This window comes from Microcebus murinus, chromosome 12 (assembly GCF_040939455.1).
Source record: "Microcebus murinus isolate Inina chromosome 12, M.murinus_Inina_mat1.0, whole genome shotgun sequence".
NCBI lineage: Eukaryota > Metazoa > Chordata > Mammalia > Primates > Cheirogaleidae > Microcebus > Microcebus murinus.
This window is the reverse complement of record NC_134115.1, coordinates 74,686,259-74,699,432: the sequence shown is the minus strand read 5'-3', so window position 1 is coordinate 74,699,432 and position 13,174 is coordinate 74,686,259. Positions and strand designations below refer to the sequence as shown.

General features: G+C 49.2%; 1 protein-coding gene across 11 annotated transcripts in view; it reads right to left on the bottom strand.

Annotated features, from left to right (window-relative positions):
- Window positions 1–441: 441 nt before the first annotated feature.
- ZNF618 (zinc finger protein 618) overlaps window positions 442–13,174 on the bottom strand; it is a 171,384-nt gene continuing 158,651 nt past the window's right edge. For all 11 annotated transcript variants that reach the window (XM_012768852.3, XM_076008970.1, XM_076008969.1 and 8 more), the window contains 2 exons: window positions 6,046–6,147; window positions 442–5,384 (listed from right to left, as the gene is read on the bottom strand). In XM_012768852.3, coding sequence (XP_012624306.2) covers window positions 3,868–5,384; window positions 6,046–6,147 — 1,619 coding nt within the window. In that variant the 3' untranslated portion in view covers window positions 442–3,867. The remainder of the gene's footprint in view (window positions 5,385–6,045; window positions 6,148–13,174) is intronic.

The following is a 13,174-nucleotide window of genomic DNA, read 5'->3' as shown; positions in this document are numbered from 1 at the left end:
CCACTGGACTCTGGTGTCTTCCTAGAGTCCTGGAGACCCACAGCTTCTCATCCGTGTCCCTGGACTGCCCTTCTGTCCTTGCCAGGAAATCCCAGCCAAGAGCCAATCCCCAAATGCCGAGTGTGAAGCTCCAAGCAGGATGCTGCTGCAGCTCCCTCACTCGTGAGGCGGCAGGTGACCTCTGTGCTGCGAGACCCCAGAGATGAAGCACGGGCCGTTTTGCTCAGGTGGCACCTGTTTTGTTTCCTGGTTTCTAAATGCCATTGGAAGGAGGCCTGGCTGGCCGGCCTGGGCATCGGGAGAAGGAGAACAGTGCTGAGACAAGGGCATCCACCCAGGACGTGGGTGGCACCCACCAGGATGGCACCGTTGCTCTTGGTGGACCTGACACTCCTCCAGCTACTGCAGATCCAAGGGACCACCCATGTCGCTGAGGTCCTTGGCTTGGGCCATGCTGGTGAGCAAGCCGACCTCAGGTAAGGCGGGGAAGGACCTGCTAAGTGGAGATGTGTTTTCTTCACCTCCCCTCTTGGGTCCACGTATGTCAAAACAAAGGCCATTTCTGCCCTGGGAATCACGTGTCCCGAGGTGAGCTAACCCGAGTCAGCAGGCAACCACCCGACCTACTGAGAACACGGCAGAAACAGCCCAACTTCCTGGTCTCCGATCCCCCAGTGGCCTGTGGTGGGGTGGCCGGACCTACAGTGGCCTCAGAACTGGGCGGGCAGATGACAAAATCCTCCCAAAAGTGAAGGCCAGGCCAGGTGCTGGGAGGTGAGCTGGAGGAGCCAGTCTCAATCCTTTGGCTGAACTAGAATTTGGTAAGGTGGCTATTGCTGGAGACGAGGGGCCAGCGGCTGGACCTGTGACATCTTTGGGTTTTATTAAGCTGTTCGCTGCAGCAGGACTGCACGAGAGTGGCCTGCGTGAGCAGCAGACTGACAGGGCACCTGGGTACACCTTTCCTGTTGGCAACATCAGTTTCTGGGAACCAGAGGTTGCAAGAGAGAAATGACCACTGCCACTCCATTCTCTGTCTGGACCAGGCAGCCCCAGAAGACAGCTTTCTGAGTACCTAGTGGTATTCAACGTGAAACCTGCAGAGGCAAGCCCAACCCTAAGCACTGAACTGAGGGGGAAAGGAAGCATGGGACAGGAGGTGACAACCTATGACCAGACACCTAGAGTTTAATAAGACTGACTATATTTCTGGAAGGCAGACATCCCATGTTCCACATAGAGGTGAGTGCTCTAAATGCACACCTGGGCTTGGTTTCTGATGTCCTCGCAAGAAAGTGAAATGCCTATTTTCTAATTAACTGGCCAAGAACGGGGCACCCCCAGCACAGCTCTGCTCCAAGATGGGCGCCAAGGCTCTGCTCCCAGAATGGGCAGCTCCCATCCTCCTTGTGTGGTTGGAAATCTCCAGGCCACCGCCCCTTCCCTGGCAGTCCAGCGAGGCTGGCGGGCCCTTCTGCTGTAGGCATCTGTCAATCATCAGCAACCCCGAGGCCACCTTGTGGAACGCCCCTGAAGATCCAATCGAAAAGTCTGCTGATGTTTCCATACTCTCTAGGAAGTGACATTAGGTTCCTGTTCAGATTTCTCCCTGTTCCTGCTAGTGTACATGGAGGCTCATTTGAGGGTGGGCCCCCAAGAGGAAATATCTAGAATTCTCCAGGAGAGGAAATGGCATGGTGGTTCCTGAGACCACGGCTTGCTGGAGCGAATGTGGGGATGGTCGTTAGATCCATCTCAGCATGTCCAAGGCTCTGGAGGGGAGAGCTGGGTCAGCCCTCATGAGGCGAAGTGTGCAGCCTGGCCCCGGGACAGTGGTCTGGGTCCACAGTCCTAAGCCTTCTTGAGTTTTTAAAACCACTTTACTCCTCCTCTTGCCACGGGCCCAGGGAGAGGGCTGCAGTACAGTGCTTTTGGTAGTCGAGGTATCTCGCGGTGGAGTAATGCTTTATTGTTGGGACGGGGTGGAGGCGACTCGGCCGGCCCCCGGCACGGTTGATGGTGCCTTTGCAAACAGCCCCCCACAATGGTGGTCCTTCTCAGCCTGAAGCCCTGAGTGCAACCATCCCTGTCCCACGGCCACGGGCACTGGGGCACGTGGGACCACCAGGGCACATGCCACCACCGACCTTTATCCAGCTGGGAGGAGTGAAAGGGGTCGGGTGTTGATCCTGATGGAACCGCCTCTCGTGATGGCAGTGGGGTGCCACCCTTTCGGCACCGGGCTGTGTGCGCAGAACCTAAACTGCCACGGCCAGGGCCCAGGACAGAGAAGCCCAGCGACACCTCTCACAGCATCAAGTTCAACGGGGCTGGTGACTCGCCACCCTTGCAACCTCAGCTGCCCGGCTGCAAGGCGCCGTGCTCGACCGCCATCCTGGAAGGAGGTCTGTGGCGCATGTGGGGACCCCAGCACCCTCGGGGACCTGGGAAGGGAGGAGAGGCCGTGGCGGGTCTGAGGTGTGGCGGACGCGATTACAGGTCAACTCGGGGGTCCCTGTGGCACGGGAAGGGGCAGAGAGGCGGGAGTAGTGTAATGCACTCTGGGTACAGAAATCAGACATTCGCGGCGCCAGACGCAGGGGCCAGGAGGGCGGCTCCTCCACCTACATTCAGGACTCCCACCGGCTTCCCCTATGGCTTCTGCCGGCCCCACCCCTGTGGAATGAGACTCCTCCCCCACCCGGGCTCCAAACAGCAAGATCTTGGCCTTGGCTGCCCAAACACACGACAACTGAGCTGTACAGGGAAGGCCAGGCAGAGCCTTAGGGTACTGAGGATACCACTGAGATGAGCTAGTTTACAGTGTGACTTGAGGAACAAAAGGGGCGAGTAAAAAAACAAAACTCCAAAAAACATATAAGTTATAGACATTCAGTGCCTCCTAGCAGAGTCTAAATCAAATTTGAAGAAATAAAACGAATCCCCAAAACAAGGTAAAAATTGCTCCAATATTAGGCAAAAATATTAAGGAGTGGAGACAGTGTCTATACTTTTCTGAAAAATGTCTTTTTTTTTTCTCTCTTATATTATAAAGCAAAATGTCAGCTTTATATTTTTTAAGTCTCCTTTCCTGATTTGGGGAGATAGATAGGTGTGTTTCTAAGGCGGCTGCCCCGGGACACCCGAGGGGTGTCACAAAAGGCAGCAGCTCAATGCCCTGAAGATGAACGAGAAACAAAGTCCAGTGCAGCAACTGTCCGTCTGATGCAGTTTGGAGAACCCGTGGCAGAGCAGCTGGGGGCTGTGGGCTGGGGAGGGTTTGTACAGTGAGGTCGGGAGGGCTGGGGTAGGGGCCGGGGCAGGGGCAGGGAGGGAGACGGGGGCCCGGGGGTGAAGGACAGAGCGTCAAGTCACTTCAGATCTCAGCTGCCTGAACATTTCACAACGCCAGCTTTCTACCAATCTGCACACCTGAAAACAGAGTCTTTAGAGCCCCCTCGCTGAGAAGAGGAGGTGGAACATCTCCCTCTTTCCCAGTCGCTCGGCTTTCCTGACACACCCCGTTCGGTGCACACGCACCCGCGGACAGGCGTGTGTGCACGCACCAGGGTTGTGTGTGCGCGCGCACGCGTGTGCGAAGCTTCTCTGGCCGTGCAGATGAGCACAGAGCCCCCCACACCCCCAGCATGTGTGTTCAGACACGCACACGTGTGTGGGCGTGTACACACATGCACACACACACACACGGAAAAAAAGCACTTATGTTTCCAGGGGGCATTTACAATGAGGTCCACAGTGTTTAGAACTTAAATTCCTTTTCTGTTTGTGACAGTGTTGTGTGTATTTTTTTTCTAATGTTCTCTTCTTTTTGTTTCGTTTTCTTTCTTTTTTTTCCCCCCCGAAGACTTAAAGCATGTTGGATTTGAGAAACATGAGTTTGTTCATATCTTCGGGACTGAGCAGCCGCCTCCTTTTGATCAGAAGCGCCTGTTCACACATATTTACACACCCGCTTCGGGCCCCCACGGCGGGGACCGCCAGGAGCCAGAAGGCGAGCTTGGCGAGCTTTGTGTGCTTCTGGGTGACACACGACCAGTACTGGAAGAGATCGGGGGTGGCCTGGAAGAGGGGCTCCTGCAGGTAATCGTACACTTCGCTCTTCCCAAGCCGGTCGTCTTCCTGAGCTGCGGGGTTGTCGCCGGCGGCGGAGCGGGCCTTCTTGGCGCTGGGCTCGAAGTCCGCCTCCTCGGTCCAGGACTCCTTCACCTCGTTGATGAGCTCGCACACCTTGCCGATGATCTCCTCGTGCTGGTAGGGCGGCACGGGCCGCAGCTTCTGCTGCGGGTCCAAGATCATGGCCACCTTGTGGGCCGGGTGCACCTTGAAGTTCTCCTTGAGCGCCTCCAGGAAGAGGTGGCACAGCTTGCTGACGGTGCCCGCGTCGTTGGCCTTGGCCGTGAACAGCTTCTCCAGCCTGACGTAGGTGGGCAGCACGAGCTGCAGGGTGGGCTGGCTCTCGTTGCTCAGCTCGATGACGGCCTGCTTCACCGGCGTCAGGATGGCCGCCAGGTTGCTCAGCAGGTGCTTGTTGAGGCTCTGGATGAGGTTCATCTTCTTGGCCCGGCTGTAGAACTCGCAGATCTGCTCGTAGCGCTCGTGCACCAGCAGCAGCGAGTCCGTCACCGAGTTCCAGCAGGGGGGCGGCGACGTCTCCTCCAGCGACCCGAAGGTCTCCTTGGCGAGGCCCGTGGAGCCCGCCAGGTCCTCGCACACGTTGAGCAGCTCGATGACCTCGTGCATGCTGCGGGCCTGCAGCGTCCGCTTGCTCAGCACGCTCTGCACCACCGAGTTCAAGGCACAGGCCGAGCAGCGAAGGCACATGCCGGCCTTGGAGAAGGCGGACGCACTCACCCTGCAGTCCGTCACGTACACCGTCCGGATCTCCGACATCACGAACTCCGACAGCACATTCTGCACCCAGTGGTGCACCAGGTCGCCGCTGTCCCGGATGTCCGCGCCCTTCACGCCCAGCACGTAGCTCTTGATGTGGTTGCCCTCGGCCTGGTAGGCCGTGAGGATGTAGCAGGAGTCAGGGCCGACGCTCTGCGAGTGGCAGGTGACGCCAATGCCCAGGCAGGCGTTGCTGCCCAAGGCACAGGTGACCTTTACCTTCACCTGGTTGTACATGCGCGGCAGGTGCTTCAGCGCCAGCGTGTTGAAGTTGCCCAGGATCTCGGTGACCGAGAAGGCCCCGTAGCGGGCGCCACTGTCCACCAAGGTCTGGGCCAACTTCAGGAACTCCTTCCCGCTGACCACGCTCAGCGCGCCCAGGTCAGCGCACATGACCCGCAGCAGCCGCTCTGCGATGTTCTGCCGCTCCTTCTCGGGGATCACGCTGTTGGGCGTTAAACCACTGGTAGTGGCTGGCAGGGGACACAAAGAGAGAGGGGGTCAATTCTGTCATTTGAGACTGTCAAGTGTGACAGCAGCCTACTACTCTAAGCATCTAGCATTAGGAATGGCAAATAGATTTCCTCTTGCACACAAATTGGTGGTGCTGGCTGCTTTTAACATGTGCTGACCTCACAGGGATAACGTTCTATGATTGATTAGTAATGCCTGCCATGAGCACAGGAGTAGAGTATGTGGTATGTGTGCAACAAACCTGCGGTATGTGTCATTCATCTAGACCTTTGAAGCCAACCAGTCTAAACTTTTTCCTCTTCAGTTGCCTCTAACATAGGAATCTTTAGGAAATAAAATACATAGGACCATACCATAGGGTAAGGAAGGAGTAACCAATGGAAACTGTGGAGAGATGGGTTCTAGTTCTGATTCTGGCACTAACAGGTGCTCTCTGATCACACACACAAAAAAAATCACCTCCTCTCCCTGGGCCTCCTTCAGCTCATCCTGTAAGTCGAGAATTCCTGCAAATGAGGTCTCAGGTGTAAAAGTGCTTTGGAAGCTGTTACGCACCATCCTGCATTATAACAGAAGGCACAAGTGGCGGGAACGGGGACAGAGCAAAAAACCAGAGACCTCCGCGAGCCCCTGGGGCCAGCCCTGGTCGAGGGGACCTACTGTTATTGGCGCTGTTCCTCTGGGCCTGTGGTTTCCACTTCTCCTCCACAACAGCGGGCGGCGACCTGGACTGGTTGGGGGCGATGTTGTTTTCATTGTCAGCTGCAGGCACAGAGGGGACAGTGGGTTACCTTGAAGGGTGAGAACTAGAGTGTGGTGGGTGACAGCAAAACGTGGCCTTTGGGACTCAAGCCTAGGTTCAAACCCTCCGTACACAACTATGTGCGCTTATAAAGCCCCTTTTTATCCTCTGGAAAAATGAAGATGATGACATGACATTGCATGGCTGCAGGCAGGGCTAAGGAGATAGCGCCGGGAAGAGCTGCGCACAGCGCTGGGCAGAGGGTGAACTTCCTGTGGATGAGAGGCCTGGCTGGGAACCCTACAGGGCCACGGAGTTCCGGCTCCGCTATAGGACGAGGGCGTACCTGTACCAGTCATGCTCCAAGTGGCCAAAAGCACCTCACTTCTTTAAAGCATGCTTTTTTTTTTTAAATCTTTTTAGTACATTTACTAGAGTTTTTATTAAATAAACCAAACCAAAGCCCTTTACAAGACGCGAAGTACTAACTTATCAAACCCCTCACTGTAGGACATGGAGACTGAAGTTCAGACACAGGAAAGGATTTGCCCAAGATCACACAGAAAATGGCGCCAGGGCTAGGACACGATCCCAGGTCTCCCATTCCTGGGTGTGTCCTCTGTATATTTCTCTAGATTTTTGTTAACTTGTACCTATGCAGTTGTACCCAGTTGCAAGTATTAGGCATATGCCTATTCTCCTCTATGCATGGCCACTTCTGGACATGTATAGGATTGTTTCTGAATAGGAATGTCTGAGTCACATTCTTGTTGTTAGAAATGGCCACACAGGCTTCTATCTCATAACACATCACAGCTTGCTGAACCACACTCTGCAAGTCCTAGGTTTCTGGGCACTGCTGTTTCTAATGTTGCCGTTCTGCCATGAACCTAGCTGTCCAACTGTGATACTATGATATAATAGGAAGACACATTTTGGTCCTGTCCCCTGTTCCTGGCACACAGCTCCTAAAACCCTAAAATTTCCCAAGTGATAGAACTTTCAGCCCCACTCACTGTCTTCTGGGTGGGGAAGCAGGGGACTCCAGGTTGGGCTGATCACCAATGACCAATGACGTAACTGACCCCTGCCTAGGTAAGATGTCTCCACACAAGCCTAAAAGGATGGGGTTTGGAAAGCTGCAGGGCTGGTGAACACGAGGAGGTCCTGGGAGGGTGGCGTGCCCAGAAAGGGCACGGAAGTTCCATGCCCTGCCCACATGTTATGCCCCATTCATCTCTCCCTGCATCTTCCAGGCTGTTCCAGAGTTGTATCCTTTTATAATAAACTGGCAATCTAGTAAGAAAACCTTTCTCCTGAGTTTTGTAAACCACTCCAGCAAATCATCATGCCTGAAGAGGGGGTCGGTCATGAGAACTTCTAATTTATAACTTGGTTGGTCAGAAGCACAGGCAACAGCCACCTGGACTTTGGGTTGCCATCTGGAAGTAGCAGTCTTGTGGGACTGAGCGTTTAACCTGTAAGATCTGATTCTATCACCAGGAAGAGAGTGCCAGAACCGAGTTAAACTGCAGGACACCCAATGCCACGGTTTGAATGCTCCCTCTGAAACTCATGATGAAAATTAATCCCTAATGTGGCAGTACTGAGCGGTAAGGCCTTTAAGAGGGGGCTGGGTCACGAGGGAATTTGCCCCTCATGAACGAATTAGTCCATTAATGGATTAATGGGTTGGTGGACTAATAAGTCGTCACAGGAGGGGGACTGGAAGTTTTACAAGAAGAGGAAGAGAGACTGGAGCTGGCACGTTAGCAAGCTCAGCCCTCACTGTGTGACACCCTGTGCCACCCCAGGACACTGCAGGGTCCCCACCAGCAAGAAGGCTCTCGCCAGGTGCAGCCCCTTGGCCTTGGACTTCTCAGCCTTCATAACTACAGGAAATAAATTCCTTTTCTTTATAAATTACCCAGTTTCAGGTGTTCTGTAATAAGCAACAGAAAATGAACTAAGGCACCCAGTCAGTGTCCACGGAGAACAGGAAAACCCACATATTTGGTTATAGACATGTTCTGTGTTGAGTGAGCATATAGAGAAAAACAGTTTGTTTTTCCTATACACTCATCATATTTTTATATTGTGTCTGTTTTTTTTTTTTTTTTTTTTTTTTTTGGTTAGGGGTTTATTTCCTTAAGAAATCATCTTAAAGGTAGAATTCGCAACCCAAGGATATGAATGGGTTAAGCACATCATTCAGAGTTGCCAGAAATCTTCCATTCTTCTCAATTAAAGGCCTTAGGCCTTAGAGGCCAAGCCACATTTTTCATACTTAGAAAAAAGATTTCCTTAACTTTTACATGATCAACTGGCAAGACTAGTTAAGACACTCTAGAACATACACTTGAAAGAATATTGTGAAACCACTAGAAAGGTGGTTTGGTAGGCTATAATAACATGGGAAAATAAGTCAATGTAAAGCAAGATTAGATCACAAATTTATATGATTGATTTATTGACTGATTTAAAGGGTGGGGGTCTCGCTATGTTGCTCAGGCTGGCCTTGAACTCTTGGGATAAAGTGATCCCTCCTGTCTCCCTTCAGCTTCTGTATGTATTGTTTCTATAGGTATTTTAGATTTGGTCAAATAAATCTAAGCATCCAAAATAGATGGGGAGGGGGATTTTCACTTTCTGCCCATTAAGGATGACCTACTGCAGTGTTTGCTTTCCTGATGTAAACTACTACAAAGCATGATTCATGTTTTCAGACAGGCATTCAGGGTGTGATCCCAGAAAAAGAGAACCAATAAGCTAAGCTCTATGATTGCCTCAGCATACTCTCTGCAGGCAGTTTCCAAACTGTAGCACAGAGATGCAGAACTGCAACAGAGCCCAGAGGTCTCAGAGACTTGAAGAGACAGAGATCAAAGTTCAGGGAGGGCCAAGGCAGGCAGAATATACAGGGTAAGTACCAAAGAGGAAGGAGATACACAAAGAGAGAGTTCTGGAGGCCTTTAGCAGGGCTCCCCTAAGTCTCTGCTAAACATTAATCTGTATACTCACAGGGCCAAATTCCACAAGACATGAGAAAGAATTACTATTAATAGAAAGCAGTAACCTGACAAATTCCCAGGATTCACACACATGGGTGGGAACAATTCGTACTGCCATCAGTCAGGATGGGGAGACTTCAGTGCATGAGGAATTGGGTAGAGTCCCCTTTATATCACTGGGGCTAAATTTGCCACACACTAAAGGGTGCTCCACATCTGCCCTAATATCCTAAGTGCAAGCCTCAAAAATATAAAAGTGATCATTAAGTAACTAAACTGCAAGCCAAAACAAAGTTCAACACTCTTTAAAGAAAGACAACAAAATCCAGCAACCCACACTGTAAAATTCACAATATTAAGTATTCAATAAGTAGTAGGAAATATGACTTGTAATCAAGAGAAAAACTAATCATCAGAAACAGACCCAGAAATTACAGAGATGACAGAATTAGCCGATAAGGAGTTTAAAAATGGCTGTTGTAAATATTATAAATATGCACACAGATATGAAGGAAAATATGATCATGAGGAGAGAAATGAAAAATGTAAAAAAAAATCCAATAAAATCTAAAGGAACCAACTAAAGTAGAAGTTCTAGAAAATGTATATAAAAAATATAACATATGGGATTAAAGTATATTAGATACCATGGAAGAAAACATCATTGAACTTGGAGACAGGGCCAACTATTCAACATGAAAAACAGGGTAAAAAGATGAAAGTAAATGAAGAGAGCATGGATAGTATCAAACAGTTTAATACACACACACACAAATATAAAATGAGAGTCCCAGAAAAAGAAAGTAGGGTGGAAAAAATATTTGAAAAAATAGCCCAAAGTTTCAAAACTAGATGAAAACTATAAACTAGACTGAAAACTATAAACTAGATTCAAAAACCCCAAGGAAAATAAACATGAAGAAAACACCACTAACACACAGCACTGCATCATAATAAAACTGTTGAAAACCAATTAAAAGAAAAAATCTTAAAAGTAGTCAGAAGGGGGAAAATTATATATAGATGAACTAAAAAATAATAATGACAGCAGACCTCTCATCACAAATTATACAACCCAGAAGACAACAGAAGTACTAAAAGAAAATGGCAACCTAAAATTCTAAATCCAGTGATAGTATCTTTCATAAATTAAGATGAAGATTTTAAGACAAAACAAAACAAAAACAAACAAAAAACCAATCAACTAACCAAACAAACCCAACCCTAGACTTGTCTTATAAGAAATATTAAAGGAAGTTCTTCAGGTCCAAAAAAAAAAAAAAAAAACAATGACATCATGTAAGAATCTAAATATACAGAAAGAAATGAGTGCTGGAAACTGTATATGTGTGGATAAATAAGGAAAACATACCCCCTCATTTTTAATCTCTTTAAAAAACAATTGCTCAATGGGAAATAATAACATATAATCATAATAAAAAGTGTTGGCAAGAATGTGGAGAAATCGAAACCCTTGTACACTCTTGGAGAAAATGTAAAAATGGTGTAACAACTTTAGGAAATGGTATGGCAATTCCTCAAAATGGGCAAACAGAGTAATCATACGAGCCGGCATTTCTGCTCCTAGGTATATACCTAAGAGAGTTAAAAATATATGTTCACACGAGGACTTGGACATGAATGTTCATAGCAGCTTTATTCATAGTATTCCGAAACTGGAGACCTAAATGTCTATCAGCTGGTGAATGGATAAACAAACTGAGATACATCCACACTACTCAGCAATATAAAGGAATTATACCGACAACACAGAACATAGATGAATCTCAAAAAGCATGGTAAATGAAAGAAGTCAGATATAAGAGATTAAATGCCAATAACTCCATATGATGACAAAACTATAGCAAAGGGACACAGAGGGTGATTGCCAGTGGCTGGGGTAGGGGAAAGGGAGTGGCTGCAAAGGGGTATGGGGGACTCTCTAGGTTGATGGTCATGTCACATATCTTGATTGTGATGGTGGTTAAACAACTATATGCATTTGTCAAAACCCATCAAACCGTACTCTTCAAACTGGTAAATTTTATTTATGTAAATTATAGCTCCATAAATCCAATTTTAAAATAGACTGTAAAGAAACCCATTAAAAGTTGCTAACAGTGGTTAGCTCTGAATAGTGAGCTTATGGCAGATTCTTCATTTTCTAACTTCTCCCCATTTTCCCAGGGTGAGAATGCATTTCCTTTCATGGACAGACCTGACATTCACAAATGGGAAACAAGCTTCACAATGAAAACAAGCAACCTTTCTTGCTGACTTTCTCCACTAGAGTACAGGGACATGAAAAAGCCCTGGATCTGAACCCAATTCTGCCACGGCTGTGGGTGTGACACCAAGTTAGTCACTTCAACTCTCTGGGTCTCAGTTTCCCCTCCTGTGGGGCTGGGTGAATTGTAGGATAATTCTCTCATTTTCTTTCTGCAGGGCTTAGAATTGAGATTATTCAACCTGTTATTAAAGAACAATGTGCAGTACTGGTTGATTAAAAACATTTTTTTCCCTCCATATCCCATAGATACCAATCCTGGTGTAAGTGAAGTACTGGGTCAAAGCTCCGTGAAAAGGCTTAATTTATAGCTTGAGCTGAAAATAAGGCTCACCTGTGGCTACCCCTGTGTGCCCTGCCCTCCCACACACATATGTGTCTGCAAAGGGCTGGATGCAAAGCTGGAATTGAGGGTTTCCCAAAGAGAGACCTTTGCAGGGAGGAGAAAGCGGATATCTCCCACAGGGGACGGAAAAAGGGGCACCTGCTGTTGTCAGGTCTTAGAATGTGCCACAGCCCGCAATACTTTACACCTGGCATCTGGGTTCCTCCTGGAACCCTCACCAAGCCCTGCAGAGAATACTCAATACACCTGCTTCACAGGTAAGAAACTGAGGCCCAGAGAGGCAAAGAGACTTAAAAACAATTTAAAACCAGGTGTGGTCACCTCGAAAATCCTAAAACCGCCGAGCTGCCAACCTGCTTGGAGAATCCCCACGTGCCTCTTAGCTGTGATCCTCCTGCCCGTGCTTTAACGAGGGGGCTTCTTCCATCTCTGCTCATCCTCCCCCAGGGTCTACACAGGCTGCACGGGGTAGATGCTGAGAGCACAGGCTCTGGAGTTCACTGCAAGGGTGTGAATCCTGGTCCTGCCACTGTTGACTGCACAGCCTTGGACAAGTCATGTAACCATTTACGTGCCTCAGTTTCCTCGTCTGTATATTAGAGCTAATACGGGCATTTAACTCCAAGGGTTGTTCTGAGAATTAAATGAGCAAATATGTGCAAAACTCTTAGAACAAGGCCTGGCACCAAGTAAAAGCTCCAATGATATTAGATACCTTTATGAGCTATGCAACTTTGGGCCAGCGATTACGTTCTCCAAGCCTCGGTTTCATCATCTGTCGAATGGGGATGAAAATGTCAACTACCCAATGGGTTTGTTCAGGAAAACCTGATGAAATAACCTATGGAAAGTTCCCAGGACAACCCCCGACGCACAGAAAGCACTTCACTAAATGTTCGCTCTCGTTAGTACTATTACTGCCACAGCATGCTCCTCAATTGTCACCAAGGCAAGACAGGGTCCCTACAGCAGAGAAAGGAAGTTTATTAGTGGGAATTACCCCGTGCCATTCAGCAGCCTCATAATGAGATTGGTGTTATTCGAGGCTGATCCTCCTTATCGGCGGCGCTGTGAACCTCGTGGCTCATGACGCTTAATTTCTCTCTATGGAGCCAATCCTTTAATCCCGATTCAGTGTGGCTGGGATTCGCCTGGCTTTGCACTGGATTTGCGGGCAAGGCATTTTCTGGCAGCGCCGGACCAGAACAAAGCAGCCCACAGCTCCTCGTGGAAAACAAGTCAAGATGCTTGGGAGAGGTGGGGCCACCTCAAGGCTCAGCCTTGAGGTGCATTTTAATGGCCTTGGTCCTCCACCTGCCTGAGCGACAGGAAAGCACTGGCACCCAGACCCTACCCCTCATTACCCATCAGCTTCCAGAAGCTGGGAGGGGGTGCAGGAGGCC